Raw genomic sequence first — 16974 nt, forward strand, 5'->3', positions numbered from 1 at the left:
ACAGTTATGTATATTTAGATTTAATATATGTTATGTCAGACTAATACATCAGCGAGGTGCAAACAAGTTTATTAATATTGCCTAGATTTATAGTTTATTCATATAAATGTTGTAATAAAATTGATAAAAACATTTAATCAATTTATGTATTTTAGTTTAATTACCTTACCTTACTTCTGTTGTAAGAATTTGTTAATAAAATTGTTAAGAATGTGTTACTAATATTGTTCAGCTTATTGTGTAGATTTGATTAATATATTTTTTGCTAAAACTTAAATTGAAAATATTTAAAAAAAAAAAATGTTTAATAGATTTAAAATTTTGTAAATATAAAAATATTAATATTCGTCAATTCTGATCCATTAAAAAAAGTGATTATAATTGCTGATTTTCTATGTTTTTTTCTAGTTATTATTAATTAAATTATTTGATGTTTCTTATAAATATTTCTTTGAATTGGACTGAATTTATACATTGTATTGTTAACTGAGACCCTATAGACTAATTTCTAAATATTTAATTCAACTAATTTCTAAATATCAACATAAAAATAATTCAACTTTTTTCGTACATTTTTATTTGACGGCACAGAGCGAGTTTGAAAATTTGAGATATCCATTTGTGAAAAGAGACGCAATCTTCAAAGCTAAAATGGCAAGCACGCCCACATGCTCATTTACAAACGCATCTGGCAAGTGGCAAAAAAGTAATACAAAAAAATTTAAACAGCTTGTGTACAACATGTCGTATGCGGAATGAGGGAGGCTCATGCCAAAATATCCAAGACCAAAGACAAAGGCAACGACAAATACAAAGACAAAGAAAGCGCAGTGGTTGTCTCATTTCTTTTTTCAAGTGTCAAGTGTCAACGCCAAAATGATTAGGTAGGCGTTACCAACAACAGCAACAACAGCAGCAACAGCATTTGGCAACAACAACAACAATAACAACAGGAGACACAACTCTGCTAGCAACAAGCAACTAGTTCTCTTTGGCTGCCTTTTGTAGGCGTGTTTCTTCTTATGTCTCTGCCCCGAAAAGCTATTAAACGGTCTGGCAAAAAGACACCGAGGACAGCAGAGGACAGCCGATTCCCCCTCTACACAATCTTCCCCCCTCGCATATGCTCACTGTCAACGCCAGCTGCGACTGACGCCAAATTCCCAGGTTTCAGTCTGCTTAGGTCTGGCTTCAACAACTCCAACTGCAGTTTCAGCTGGCAACTGGCAACTGGGAACTTGCAACTCCGACTCCAACTTCCATTTAGTATTTTAGTTTATAGTGCAGTTTTGATTTCAAAATATTATGACGACTGTTAAAGTTATAACTTCACGGAGAACTCATTCAAGTTGAAATTGAAATAATTTTTAGCACTCAGTTGCCAGTCTGCACTTTGGTTCAGAACTGACTGTCTGGCATTTGGCATTGCTTTTTATATTTTTTTATGTCTTCATCATTCATATTTATGCATTTTTATTTTAATTTTACCTAGCACTTGGCTGCCTTAACTAGTCGCGACTCCACCCACTCCATAAGGTGCCCCAAAGAGTGAGGCAGGAAAAAATACACACACACTCTGCCACAGTTGTATTCAGGCGGCATCTTTCTTGCCCCATGTGCGTGGAGGCGTGTTATACGTTGTGTTCTGTTGTACGTATCTACATACATACTATATATCCCATGGCCCACCAAAAAGACTCCGCCTCGAGCCATTTTGACAGCTCTTTGGTGAGTGTTTCTGTCCGCCTGTCTCGCTGTCTGACAGTCTTGACGTCCTGCGAATCGTTCGCATTTATGACTGTTAGGGCCAAAGGTTTTTGCGTTTTATGTACTGAAATTGTTGTTCGCAAAAAGCAAACTACACATGTCTACAGCAGAATTGTAATGCCACATCCCAGGTTGTTAAATGTAAGCACAGGACCATCATCGCAGATGCGCACAGGGGTGGGCAGCTAAATGTCTGCATATTACATAAGGAAATGCCAATGAAACTCGCAGTCGTAAAAGACTTGGTCAATAGGTAACTAAGCATAATGCTTTATAGACTTGCACAAAAAGTAACTGACTGTTCTTGTGTAGTATGAAAATATTTATGAAATCGAAAGAAATCTCAATAACTCATGTATTTCCAGTTATCTTTAAAGCTTATAATTTTTCGCTGAGCATTCTCTCGCAAAGTGCGATAATCACACGACCAATCAGTTGAGTAAAGAAAGCAATTGGTTGCATATAGGCGCTCCCCCCATTTGGCTACATTTTCCGGACATGGTCGTCGCATATATCATGCCTAATCATCAAGTGCAGTTTCCAGAGGCTCACGACCTACGCAAAAGGCAAACACTTCACACTCACGGCGCGCACAGGGCGATTATTATACCCAAGACATGGTGGCGACGAGAAAAAAACACATCTATAGCCACAGTTACAGCTACAGCTACAGGCTTTGCCATTTACATGGTCATAAAATATAAGCCAAGCCAGGGACCGAGGGCAAAAGCTGGCGGGAAACTTTCGCTGGCACAGCGAAAATTCCCAGAGCCATAATTTTTCACAAAACGTCTCTGACGCCGCATAATTGCAGCGTAATTTTTGCGCATTTAATTTCCAACGTCGTCGTCTGCTGCTGGCCATGAAGCTCTCTAAACCTTAACCTTACCCAAGAAGTCTCCGCATCAAGGCTTGGTCAACTCGTGCCATGCATTGAGGGAGTGAAACAGACCTCCGGAGACAGTCAACAATGTGAGGCGTCAAATTGTTTCCCATTTTCGCATATGATGATTTCCCTCTTCCATTTTGCCCTTTTTCTTGTGTCTCAAGTTCCAAAACGACCTATGTGAGTCTCTGGTCGCCGTATACAATTAACAAAAAGGAAAAAAAAAGGAAAAAGTAATGCAAACACAATGCTAAAATATGTGGCTACAACATTTTGCACTTTCCGTTGTCGTCGTCAGCGTCATCTTTTTATCTCAAGCGCTTGACCGTGAAATGCTCTTTCCTTTTGAAGCTAAAATTATGAAAGAGTTTAGTCTAGAATATTTAAACTATTCTTTAATACATTTAATAATTTGTTAAGTTATTAAAACAATTGCATATTTTACTAGAATCAATGTGATGAAATTACATACTTTTCTATTTTATTTATTTTCTTAATATATTAAAAAAATTATGGCACAATTTAAAATTTACTTTTAATAAAAATGTATTCATTTTAAGGATTTTATTCAACAAAAAGGAATATAAAAATACTGCGTGTTACCACATTTTAACATTACGTTTAAATCTCTAAAGTGTTGTTAATTATATAGTTAAAATAACTTAATAATTTACTTTTTATTTTACTCCTTTCATAGTCTGTTTTTTATAGAGCATAAAAATGTCGTCAAATTTCGTTTGTGGGTTTTACTCTATTTTAATTTTTGTGTGGCAAAAAAAAGAAAAGAAAACTGCGTCCATTATACAAAAATATTTCCGCACTTTTCTCCCCTCGTCACTTTTTCAAACATTTCAATGATAAAGTGTTTTTGTGTAGTCCTCGCCGTCGCCGTCGCAGTCGCAGTTGTTGCTGTTGCCGTTTGCTGTGTTGCATGGCACGAAAAATATATTAAAGAAAATGTTAAAAATGGCTAAAATGGTTTTTCTATTGTTCTGTGGTCACTGCCTGCATTTTTCCAGACGCTGCAGTAAAAAATGCCAGGCAAAAATTGTTTATTACATTTTCAGCTCTGCACAGAGGCGCACGGCAGAAAATTTATGCCCGACATTGAATGGTATGCAAGGCAATCCCCGGCCCCCCTCCACACTCGAAGGGGCGAGTGGAAAGCTCTGAACAGTAGCAGCCCCAATTCTAGGAAGTGGCCAAGGACAGTTTTTGGCCCTGACGCTGCGCTTTGCCAGCTGAATAATGGCAAACTTACATAGACATACATATACATATATTTGTGTGTTGTTTTCTTTGCACTCTTTTTGCTCTCACAAAAGATGGCATTGAACTTTGCCAGGATGTCATTTTCCCTTGCGCGAGAAAATGAATTGAATGTGTCTTCTGCCCATTGTGAGTGCGACTTATAGTAGACAAGGTGTTTGCCATTGAAACAGGTTGAGTTGACTTTTATCGCATTTTAAGCGGCTTTAAAAGTTGCATATAAATAATTAATTGGTGGGTAGTATTTTTAATTGAACACTTAGAATGTTTAAGTATATATATTTTAGTATATACTTAGTGCAAACATTTAAATATATAGTTCGTATAATTTAAGTATGTATTTAGTATATAATTATATGTATTTAATTTTGTAACATTTAAATTGTTTTCCAAAATTATTTATTTTAAATTCCACATACTTTTAACACACATTTTGTTTAAGTATATTTTAAATAATAAGTACATATAATATTACAAGTATATTTAATGTATTTAAAAGTACTTAATTGATTTTTTTTATTTTGTAATTTTTTGATTGTTTAATTTAAAAAATTATTTAAAAATTTTATTCTCAAAATGTGAAATAATTGTTAATTGATAGCTAAAAAATATTATTTTACATATGTGCTGTTTAAGTATCTAATGAATTAGTATTAGAATTATTAGTAGTATATTTAGTTTATTTGAAATTAATTAATTATATTTTTTGAATTCTGTAAAATTAAAAATTCTGTAAATTAAATTAAATATTTTCTTAAATTATTTATTTTAAATTTTACATTGAAATCAATTTTAAGTTGCTTAAATAATTCATTGAACTTTTCATAGAAAGATGCTATAAATACATTTAAGAACTAACATTTTATATATTTAATGTTAACATTTTTATTCAATTTGCTTCTGTAAGACTTAAATTATTCACTTTAAATATTTTGTAACAATCCATCATATTTACATTTTAAATAATTTCTAAGCTTAAAAATTCTGTAAATTAAATTAAATATTTTCTTAAATTATTTGCTTTAAATTTCACATTCAAATCAATTTAAACTTGCTTAAATAATTCATTGAACTTTTCATATAAAAGAACTAATATTTTATATATTTAATGTTTAGATTTTTAATCAAATTGCTTTTCTAAGAAATATATTATTTAATTTAAATATTTTCTAATAATCTTTCATATTTACATTTTAAATAATTGATGTTCTACCAGAATTCTTAGAACTTTTCATCTAACTCACTCACAAACAATTCTCAGAATTGATAATTTATGCATTTAGTTAGTTGACAGAAATATTCTTTACATCTTTATTTATTTGAATTTGAATAATAGTCATATTTTTTAATGGAAGCACTCTTCCAAAATCTTGCATGCTGCTGTTAATAGTCATCAAAATGCTATTTTATTTAATCTAAAAAATGTTATTCCATTTAAATTGCCTGCTGTCTGCAAGTTAGTCACTTTTCCACTGAATCCCCTCGCCACCTCTCTCTCTCTCTCTCTCTCTTTCTCTCGCTCTTCGCTTGGGCCACTTCGGTCTCCCGCTTGGGTTCCCACATAAAATATCCATAACATTAACCACAATTACTGTGAAATTGTATACCCAAAGGAAATTGCAACAAGGAGAAATAAAAATTGCCATTGCTTTTCTTATTATTTGCCATGGCCGTTGGTGTTGTTGTTGTTGTGTTGTCGTCGTTGTTATTGCCGCCCACAAAGTCCAAATTAAAAAATGGTTAAAAAAAAAGAATTTTTTCTATTAATTTTCCAAGCTGTCCTTTGCGTCTCATTTTTTTTCTTTCTTTGCCGGCGCTGGCGTTGGCGTCGTCAACATGTGTTGCATGTGGCAATTAAATGCCAGCTACACACAGCAACAGCAAAAAGAAAGCAAAACAACAACTCTAAAGAGATTGCATCGTCGCTGTGGATGTTGTTGCTTTTGCTTTTGCTGTTGTTGTTGTTGTTGGGGCGCGTAATAATTTTTGGCGCTGAGTTTCACGTCTTGGAGTGCAAATAAAATGGCGCTTTTTAGTGACTCAGTTGGCGGCAGGCAGTCGTCGGTCGGCAGTTTGTTGGAGAGTGCGAAAATAATATGAGCAGGCCGCAGGCAACGGTACTTCTAGCAGCTTGCAACCGGCGGGGGAAGGGGAGTTGCCACATAGACTGGCGATGTGAAAACTGGGGGAATAGGAAACTAAATGAATGACATGCCAGGGCGTCTGCAATGTCTGTCTGCGACTGACTGCAAAAGGGGGCCGCAGTTGCACAGTGGCAGAGAGTGAGAGAGAGAGAGGGGGAAACTGGGCAACTTGCGGTCCAACGCCTGCCAGAAACCGTCTGCGGCGCTGGCTTCAATTAATTTTCGACTTGGTTATTGTTTGCGGGTGTCGGGTGTTAATGGTCCACGTTATCAGCGTACTCACAAAGAGGGAGTTGGGCGCTCAGATTGGAGCTGTTGCTGCAGCTGAAACTGAAAACTGAATGCTGAATGCTGAACTGAACTCAACTCAACTGAAGCGGCAGTTCTTGTCCTTAGGCTGTGGGTTATTGTGGTGGCTGCCTGCTACTGTTGACACTCCGCAATACCAACTGTCTCCGTCTCCATCTCCGCCTCCATCTCCATCTCCGCCTCTGCTGTCTAGCCTCCGGCTAGCTGCATTTTATGCAGAGCTTTTTTGGTAGCATTTGTTGTCCGATATCCCTTGTGGTTGAAGTCTCTACTAAATGCTTGCCGTTCCGATTCAAAATATGAATGCGAGAACAATGAAGTATCATTAGCAATCATGGAGCAACATAAATTACATTGAACCCAAGAGAGTTGCATTGAATTAAAGTGACACCAAGTTGGAATCTTAATGCTTGCAGCTTTTAAGATAAGCAGCTTAATACTTTTTGAGAATTGCTGCTATTAAGCAATTCAAATAAATGTTTTGCTTAAATTGTATATGATTTTCTTTAATATTAATATTTTTCATATCAATAAAAATAGATTTTAATTTCATCTTCAAGCAAACAAACTACTTCAGTAATTTATATTAATTTGTTAATTATCTAATTGTATGTGTTTACAATCGGGACAACTGCACAAAAGTAAAAAAAAAAAAATAAATTTAATTTAATTTAATATTATAAATTTCAATTTATACCCGACAAAACTTAGCATTAAATGATAGAAAATTGTCAAATAAATATTATAGTATAATTGCACATAATTGCCAATTGTAATAAATACTGAAAATACTACAGTATTTTTGTCACAGTATTTTGATTAGATATTTAAATATATTCAGAGTTCACAAACTGAAATTTGTTTGATTTGAATTATATTATGTTTATTAAATTTACTTTAATTTTAAATATATATTTTCGTCAAATATCATAATTTTTTTCTATATTTAAATATATCAAGATTTCATTTTCCGAAACTGCTAATTTTGAATGTATAATATATATTTAATGTATTGAGTTATTAAAGTATTTTGATTTTAGTTAAGCCAAAGTTACTTATGCAATGTCAACTATTCATAGTCGACACCCATAAATCATATAATGGAAAATATATGAAAATTATAAAGACTGATCCAAAAGTCTCACGTTGTTCGTTTATAGTACGCGACACTTGGAAAACGATGCCTCTTTCCACGCGCTTGCATTTGTTTTTCTTTTTTGTTTTTCTTTTTCCACAATTTTTTTGTTGCTTTCGTCACATAAAAAATTTGCATTTGACTGCAGCTACCGAAGAAACGGTGCCACTGGCAGTGCATAGTACCAGTTGTAGTTGTACTAGAGACCCATGCTGAACCTAAGCCAAACCAAACCAAACCAAACTAAACGAAGCAGCTGCTGTTTGTTCACTGCAATTGCGACAACTGTGCAAGGTTGATAGCAAGGGGGAAAGCGGGGGGTTTACTTGGAGCGGAGCGCATTAAAAGGCCGACCCATGGCCATAAAAACTATGCGACTCTCCGTAGTGTTCAAGTGGCGGCTGCTAAATTTTATGCCTTTTATTTGGGACTGTGCCGCCGACGACAACAACAACAACAGCAACAACAATACGAACAGCGACAACAGCAACTACAACAATGAGCGCGACAACAACAAGGCACATTTGCAACTTTGCTGCCACTTCCACTGTCAAGTTGGCGTAAAATTTTTCATTTCGCATATGAAAGGAAGTGTGGGCGCCAGTTTTCCACTCTCCACTCCACTCCACTCCACTAAACTCCCCAGTCCCCAGTCGCTGCATCTCACGCTCTCCATCTTCTTGTGAACACCAGCGAGATCCCATCCCCATAACCATTCCACAGAGAGATCCCATTGGCATCAGCCACAAAACGGCCTCAACGTTTGTCGTTTAGTTTTCTTCATTTTAGTTTTTTTCTTTTCCTTTCCTTGTTTTTTTTTTGTGTTACTTTGCTTTTCTTTTGCATTTTATTAATTGCTCGAATGAATTCGCGTCGGCATTTGCCGCCTGCCTGTGAAATTTTCTTTGTGTTTGCTCGCTTTTGATCTTTTTGCGAGACACTTTCTGCATAGACGTTGCAAAATGGCGAACATTATAGAGTATAGTATGGAAACTATCGTGATGGAAATTGAAAAGTGCTTTAAATACAGATGGCAACAGTAAATGAAAATATGCGCGCTCTTTCAAAAGATATTACACATTATGTTGCTATGTTATATTTTAAAAGATTTCATATAAAGTTATATTCATTGCATTTCAATAAACTTAGTAATCAAAGAATTAAAGCAATTTATACAAGTAAGAAAGACTCGACCATTCAACAACAACAAAATTATAGCGGCTTCATAATTAAAAATATACCAAATCATTGGTATATTGAACTACTGAAATATACCGATGGTTATATGTATGTGGCATATAGACATACTATTAGGTTTAAAGTATATATATGGCAAAATATACCAATGGCTATGTTTGGCTTATTAATATACTAATAAGGTGTAAATGTACCATTAAGCAGAAAATATACCAGATTGTGAAGTATAATTTCATCTATTCTCAAACATTTATATAAATACAAAATAAAAGACAGTTTTTATAAATTTTTTCATCTCTATTAACTTAATCATTTATGCAAAATATTATATATACATACATACATAGGTAATCAATCAACATTATTATTATTTTGTTTTATTTTTGTAATTATCTGTTGTATAATATGAGCCAAAGTTAATAATAATACTACCATATAACAATTTTACATTCATAGCTTAAATCAGTTTATTTTTACGCTTCATTTTGACTCTGTACTATAAATCGCTTAAAGTTTTTGGCCAACTTTATTCTACCCGCTTAAATCCAGAGACAAGCTTGAATTTGGGCAATCTCTCCTTTAGTTGCTTTTGTTGTAGTTGTCGCATTTCCGGCTGAGTAAAAAGCCGCCTCGTTTCTTGTCTCTGGGCGGCATTTTCGTACAGTTTTTCGCGCTGTTTATATTTTTGTATTTTGACACGTTTTGGCATGTCGCAAAGTGAGCAAAAGGAGGAAGGAGTATGGGGTATGGGCGGCGGTGGAGGGGGATTGTGTTAGGCGCTCTGTGTGTCTGACATTTTACATAAATTTCACTTGGGCTCTGTGCTCAGCAAATCGTGGCATCGAGGAACTGCGCAACGTTGCCATCAACTGGCAGCCAACTGGCGGCAACTGCCACATGACTTGCTGTCATGTGACAAAAAACGCGACAGTTTGCAAGGTCACGTCACATTAATTTGCTGACAATGATGTATTTAGAGGGCACAGAGGAAGCACAAACTGTGCCTGCCTCGCTGACTGACTGACTGACTGTCTGTCTTGTGTGTCTGTCTCTGCGCTGACTTTGCTGACTCTCCTGACAGCCCTTTTGACACTCTCGGCATGCTTTAAACCACGCCAATTAAGTAGCGAAAATTTAAAAAATGTCTTGCAAATTATGCTCAATTTATCAACAATTCTCCTTTTTGGCATTCTTCTATCATTGCAGGCGCTAAATGTAAAATGTGAGAACAGAATTTTTTGGATGATTTCCCTTCGAAATGCGTGTGAATGAAATAAAACTCAAAATGCCTACAATAAAATTACGGCAATTGCATTCGGGCCATTCGAAGCGTAGGCAACATCAGCAATATTTGTCTATTGATTGCCATGGAAATCACCTCGATCACAGCTGCTGGCACTTGGCAAGAAGAAATTATTTAAAAAGTTATTGCCGCATTCGTGTTAATAACCATAAAACTTTATACTGGCTGACATTGGCTCTGATTCTATTGACCGAATCCACCAGAGGAACAACATCAGCAACAGCAGCTGTTGGCAACACAGCGAGCCCAGCTGGAGGCATGACAGCATTGGAAATTGGTAAGTTATCAAGTAAAACGATATTGAAAATCATGCACAAAGTATTAAAGAGAGCGAGAGTGGTTGAAATTTCATATAATTTATTGTAAACAAAAGTGCAAGTAATCTTTGCCAACATTTCTATTGAGTGGCAAATGCTTACAAAGTGTTGAATTACCTTTGCACTTGTCATTAAATTAATAATATTAAATTGTATTAAATCAAGTACAGGCTAATATTACGCTTTACTATTGAGTGCGAATTTTGCAAATGAAATCTAAAACGATTTATTTCACATTTGTGCATTAAATATTCATTCAGATATGCGCATTTTTTATGTACCGCATGAAACTTCCACATTGATAAACAATTTAACTGTTTTGGCCAACTTCAGTTCCACCCCCCACACTCCTCTCCCGCTTTTCCAAGCGATCCTTTTCATGTTAGCCTACCTTCTCCCATGGTCATTGAACAAAAATACCGTATGTTCAGTTCCCATGACATAAAAGTTATGCATTTTTATTTCGATAACACACACACACACACACACACTCGTAAGCACACTCGCAACAAGGCAAAAAATATATGTATATGTATATGTATAAATAAAATTGCTGGAAAAAAAGGTACAAAGAATTATTATGGAAAATGTTTTGTGCATATGTAACAAAGCCAATCGGAATCGAATTTGTTTGCTCTACTTAGTTGGAAGGTTTAAAATATCAGTAAAAAGCAAAAAAAATGAAAAAATGAAAAACGAAAAATGAAATAAATGTATACGACATGAACATGATATCAGATATTCACATGAGTACTTATTTATAATGCTTCAATGCACTTCCAAATGTGTGTATGTAGAACTCAAGAGAGCCCAGGTTCGAGACCCTAAAAGGTAGCACCCACTTCTGCCCCCTCCCCAGCCATTTCAAAGCTGAGCTCGTTCAGCTTCAATGCATCTGATGCAACAGTTCGGGGCTGCAGCCACTAAATAGTCGAGGGTGGACTATAACTTGAGGCTGAGTCCACAAATTTGCATTTGCATTCGGCAATCAACATGAAAATCAATCAACCGCAAAGGTACGGGCGCGCAATGAGGCACGATCTATACACACACACACACACACACACACACCGAAACACACACATATCTTGGTCCTCGAGAGTATCCCAATAACACAAACCGTAACTAATAACTGCTAAGCAGAAGCTTCCATATCCACATCCTAACCGTCACGCACTCAACCACAACCAATTACAGAAATTTAGGCAAAATGCCAGGATGCGACGACGTCGACGACGACGTCATTAATAAACATGAGCCAAGAACTAGGCCTAAACTAGAGAGAGATAGAGAGTGAGTGGAGGGAGATTAAGGGGCAGATATATGTATTACTCATAGCTAGGTGCTGAGATGGCCAGCGCACACAAATCGAAAGCTCAGCGGTGCTTTTGATAGATTGCGTCTGCCTCCAATCTTCAACTCGGACATCGACTTGGACTTGCTCTTAAACTTGGACGCTGCTCATTACCATTGCTGATTGGCTCCGTCTTGGCGGTTGCCAGTTGCCGTTTGGCGGTTGCCTCAGTTGCCTCAGTTGCCACGGTTTCTTCGGTTGCCAGTTGTTGGACGATGGCTCCCTTAGCTCACGTGTGTGGTCGCGTCCATCACAGCTGGCTGGCTGGCTGGCTGACTGGAATTGTTTCTTTACCCCGCATTGTTCTTGCTGCCGAGCATAACAAATTATCTCGTTGTGGGCCTCTGGCTCGTTAGCGAGCAACTTGTTTGCAAATCCCAAAGACAAAAAGCATAAAAGGATTATCGAATATTGAGATACACTCAGTAAATAATATAGTATATAGTATATAGTATAGACTATATATATATAGTATATAGTATATAGTATAGAGTATATATATATAGTATATAGTATATAGTATATAGTATATAGTATATAGTATATAATATAAAATATAATAGTATATTAAAATACTAAACTATAAACCTTATTGTATTATATTTTATAGTTTAGTATTTTAATATCATTTTCCAATACAGCCAAACCTCATATCATAACCAATATATCCCAGTCAAGAGCATAACCAGGCCAGGTCAGTAGCAGGAAACGAATGAAGCTGAATGAAAATCATGTTGTCGCTCTGTCGTTTTGTTGTCTGTCTGTCTGGCCGTTCGTCTGTCGATTGGCTGGTTTTGCTCGATTACGATTCCGAATCCGAATTCCAATACGAATACGAATACGAATCTGTTTCTGTATCTGTATCTGCAGCAGAGTATTTATTTAAATGCGTAAATATCTGCATGTCCAACATATTTCATTTTGACCGTAGGCGCGTTGAAATGTTGCTTCGAATTGCTTCGCGGCGAGCAAATAAAAAATTACCCCTCCACATTTACAAATAGCATCTATATTTAAATTGATAATGTTAAAGCGTTGCCGTTGCCGTTGCCGTTGCCCGAAACAGATGCCGTTGCCGTTGTCGTCGCTCTTGTTTTTTGCCTTTTTAAATGCCTGTATAAATTGGCATTGAAATGGAGTGCTCTGTTGAAAAGTGGTGCATTGATAACTTATTGTATGCATGGCGTTTTGACTGCCTCTGTGAAATATGAACAGCCGTTAACACAGTTCGAGAGTTCGAGGTCAGACAAACGGTTATCTCTGAATACAAAATACTAAATAGACTATTCGATGATAACAAACTAAAAGTGATTGATTTAGGCAAATTTGTTTTTGAATTTATTCAATTAGGTTAAAGCGAAATCATTTAATATTTTAAATAGAATTCGATGACATAACGAATTTTTATTTGATAAATGCAAATAATATAATTTAAGCCAATTACCAAATTTGTTTCAAAAATGTATGCTCAGTTTAAAAATATTCATTTTACTTAATTGATAATCAATAAACATATTGACATAAAATACTTTTTGCAAAGCAAATGCAAATTAGAAAAAGATTATGTAGTTAGATAGGAAACTAAAATTGCATTTTAATGAAAACAAAATTCAATTAATGAGGAGCTTATAAAATTGTAAAGAGGAATGAATTTAATACCCAAATAACAACAAGAATACACAAGGAAATTATATTTTGTAAATGCACAGTAGAATACAAATTTATTTTAAACCAAATACAATTACTTTTATTTTAATTATAGCTGAGTTCGAAAAAGTAAGAAAGCTACACTCGAGTGTGCTCGACTGTCAGATGCTCGCTACCCGTTTTAAATAAAAGCAAAAAAAGTATTACTCTTAATATATACCAAATTTATATAGCACTTCATAGATGAGTTCAAAAAAGTTGTGGAAAGAAATATTGAAATATTTCAGTCAAAATACAAATATTTAACGAATTTCTTCTTAAATAATGTAATAGACATTTGTAATTATGACTATTTAATAGGATTTAAGCAAGTGTACAAATTGTCGTATGCAAATTGATTTGGTAAACCGTCGAACTCAATCGCTTCGTGCAACAATTTGTGGCACTGAAAACGCTTTGGAAACGCACCCAACTAACAGACAATTTCGAGTGCTCTAAACTCTCTAAAAGCAATTTCCGAATTAATTGCTTGGCCAGCCCCAGCTTCATAGCCCATTTACACAATATACAATACACCCAAGCGCACTTTTACTTTCTAGCCTCTCAGATGGGTGACTTATAATCGCCAGGCTAAGAAAATCCCACACACGCCGCAACGACGGCATCTCTTAATACAGTAACAACAACAGCAATTTCAAATATAAACCCACTTTCAACATACGAGTAGAAACAGAAAGAAAAACCTGATATAGATTGGGTTTTAGATGTTGTCGCTGGTCGCTTGTCGGTTGTCCGTTGTCCGTTGTCGCTTGGCATCTTGGCATCTGTGTGGCAGCGATATAACGGCCTAAAACAGTGGCCAAATGCGATAAACAAAACGCCAAGGCAGTCAAATGTTGAATGCTGCATGCTGAAATCCATGTAATTTGCCCCACTAGCCACTTTACTACTACTGCGAGGCAACTAACTGCAAGACGCCAATGCAGTAATATTTATGCGCTGTGTAAAATGCAGCCACCAACGTGCAACGTGCAACGCGCGCGACGGTGGCAATCAAAACTAAACTGCACACTAAACTGCAAAATGCGAGATGGTGATGGAGAGGGAGAGGGTGAGAGAGGCAACCAGGGAGGCGACAGTCAAGCGGCATAACTGCAGGCGAAAATGTGGCACTTGCAACAACTTGTGGGGGCATTTAGCGGAAGTTATGGCAAAAATATGCAATCTTATAGGTAGTTTGTCCCAAAGCGAAAAGAATAAAACTCTTAAATGTTTTCGCAAATTAAAAGTAGCAACAATAAAGCGCTAAATGACAGCCATTATATATTAAAATAAAAATAGCAATTAATGAGTTTATACTTCTGAAAAGTTTTAATAAATTCCAAAACTAATTAGTTACCTATTTTAAGAGGAGGAAACATAAATATTTATAACTAAAATCTTAATTTACCTAAATTAAATGTTAATAAATATATAAGAATATAAAAAATAGTATAATAAATATATAAAGATATCAATACCACAACAAAATTAAGAGTTTATAAAGTTAATAAAGTGGTAATAGAGAAATTTGTAAAGCTTCATTAAAAAGGCGTATATTTCAAACTATAGTTCAAACAGAATATTGAATAAAAAATGTATTAATTATCATAAAAAAATATTAAACACATAACAAATAATGCTTAATTGATATACAAAAACGAGAAAAGGCAAGGAAAGTTACATTAAAAGCTGAAATTCGTAATTCGTTCTATAAAAGGAATAGTAATTAAATAATAAGAACTACAAATAATAATAGAAAATTTTATTGAACACTTATTGAAACTATTTAATAGATATAATATTATTTAATAACTATAATTTACCTAAAAAAATAATATTATAATATAAAAAAAACCTGAAACTTCTCGTCACTTAGTTGAGACTCTTAGCTGTGATATTTAATGCTCTAGGCTGTAGATTTATTTTATTTCCCACCAAACCGAAGTGCAACTCTTGTAGTTAGTTGCGTGGCTTCTGTGGCTGCTTAGCTAAAATAAACACGACAAGCTTTTTGCGATATATTTTTGCCTGGCTATACAGAGATCTTGCGATACACATGAATATTTTGACAGCTAAGCATGGCTAGGGAGAGTCTTGGCTGTAGTTTGCAGACCTGCAGCTGCACTCCGATAGCAGAGCAGCGATAAGAAGTGAATCGACAACTGACAGCCATGTCGGTGTGGAAAAAATTAAATAACAATTAATAGCTTAGCGCCCAGAAAAGGAGCAGAGGTCTGTTGGATAAGTGGAATAGGGGGGATACGGAGTCACCCACAACAAAACAGGGCACAAGAGTCGCAGCATTTCGCATGGTCAGTCGATAAATTAAGGCCTGATAACTTGGCGACGATTAGGAGAGAGACAAGGAGACCGCGACACATGGAACATGTTTTGTTTTTGTTTTTATTTTTCTTTTTTTCGGGTTATAGTTGTGTTTTATTTTCCTTAGTTTCTTTCCTGTTACCTCGCCGACTTCGTCTTCGTCTGCGTCTTTGACTCTGAATGTGTTGTGGTCTTCTCTTTGGGGCTGGCTGCGATTTATGTTGGCTGCGATAGAGCGTAAAAGTGAATGTTCGAAATGTGGTGACATGCATTTAAGATACTTTGCTTATAAATTATGTTAATTTATAGCCATATCTTGGCTTGCATTACGAACACACTCGCACATATCGCAGATACATTTGTATCTAATGTTTTGCTCGTTGCTATGTTTAATGTTGCGTGTTAGATGTTTGTCACGTTCATTTCCATTTCCACAGCTCGTTTTTGTGTTCGCTTCGCTTTTCGATGTTGTGCGTTCTGTATTTGTTTGGCTGACTACTTACAACCAACAATTAATCAGCGCATTGCAGTCTTTTGTTTATGGATGCAACATCCGTCCGATACGTTGCAGTATCCGTTGAATACTTTTGCTTTCTGAAACCCAATTAAAACGTGTGCGTAAATTGTTTAACACAAATCTCTCGCTCACTTTCAACCCTAACGAAGCATGGCCAAAAGTTCTACAACTCTGGGTGTTGTTTTTCTTGTTATTGCTGTTGCTGTTGTTGTTGTTGGTGGTGTTGGGGTTTGCGCTCATAAAGCACGCCTTGTTGCTTTCGTTGTTTATGAGTGCTGGCAGCAGATACGCCTCATTGAACGCGTTTCGCGCGCGGTTTGTGCGCGGTTTCCACGCGGCTTTTGCCTGCTTCAAAACTTTTCGGCGCGTTCTTTGAGCCGCTCCACAACTCAAACAATGCAACATAAGCTCTGTTGAGCGAGCAAAGCCGACTACAAAATGCACTGCCAACATTCGTTATTAATTTTATACAAAGTTTACAACAAACTCACTTGTTTTCCTTTGCATTTAATATTATAGTATGTAGCTTATGTGTAATATTTGTTTTAACATTCTCTTTAATTTCACTTACTTCTTAAAATACACACTCTTTTAAATGTTTCTAAAAAAATATTTTAAAAATGTATTAATATTTGCGATTAAATTTATTTGACACACTTTTATTACAAATGAACACATTTTTTAAACTTGGAAATATTTGTAATGCAAATTTTTAATGATAACAAATTGCTTTTAAGAACAAACAGATATTTTGAACGTATATGA

General features: G+C 35.5%; 1 protein-coding gene across 3 annotated transcripts in view; it reads left to right on the forward strand.

Moving 5' to 3' along the window:
- LOC133835612 (discoidin domain-containing receptor 2) overlaps positions 1 to 16974 on the forward strand; it is a 159696-nt gene that overhangs the window by 36959 nt on the left and 105763 nt on the right. For all 3 annotated transcript variants that reach the window (XM_062265646.1, XM_062265628.1, XM_062265639.1), the window contains exon 2: positions 9914 to 10287. In XM_062265646.1, the coding sequence (XP_062121630.1) occupies positions 9966 to 10287 (322 nt within the window). In that variant the 5' untranslated portion in view covers positions 9914 to 9965. The remainder of the gene's footprint in view (positions 1 to 9913; positions 10288 to 16974) is intronic.

The sequence above is a fragment of the Drosophila sulfurigaster genome, chromosome 2L, assembly GCF_023558435.1.
Source record: "Drosophila sulfurigaster albostrigata strain 15112-1811.04 chromosome 2L, ASM2355843v2, whole genome shotgun sequence".
Classification (NCBI taxonomy): domain Eukaryota; kingdom Metazoa; phylum Arthropoda; class Insecta; order Diptera; family Drosophilidae; genus Drosophila; species Drosophila sulfurigaster.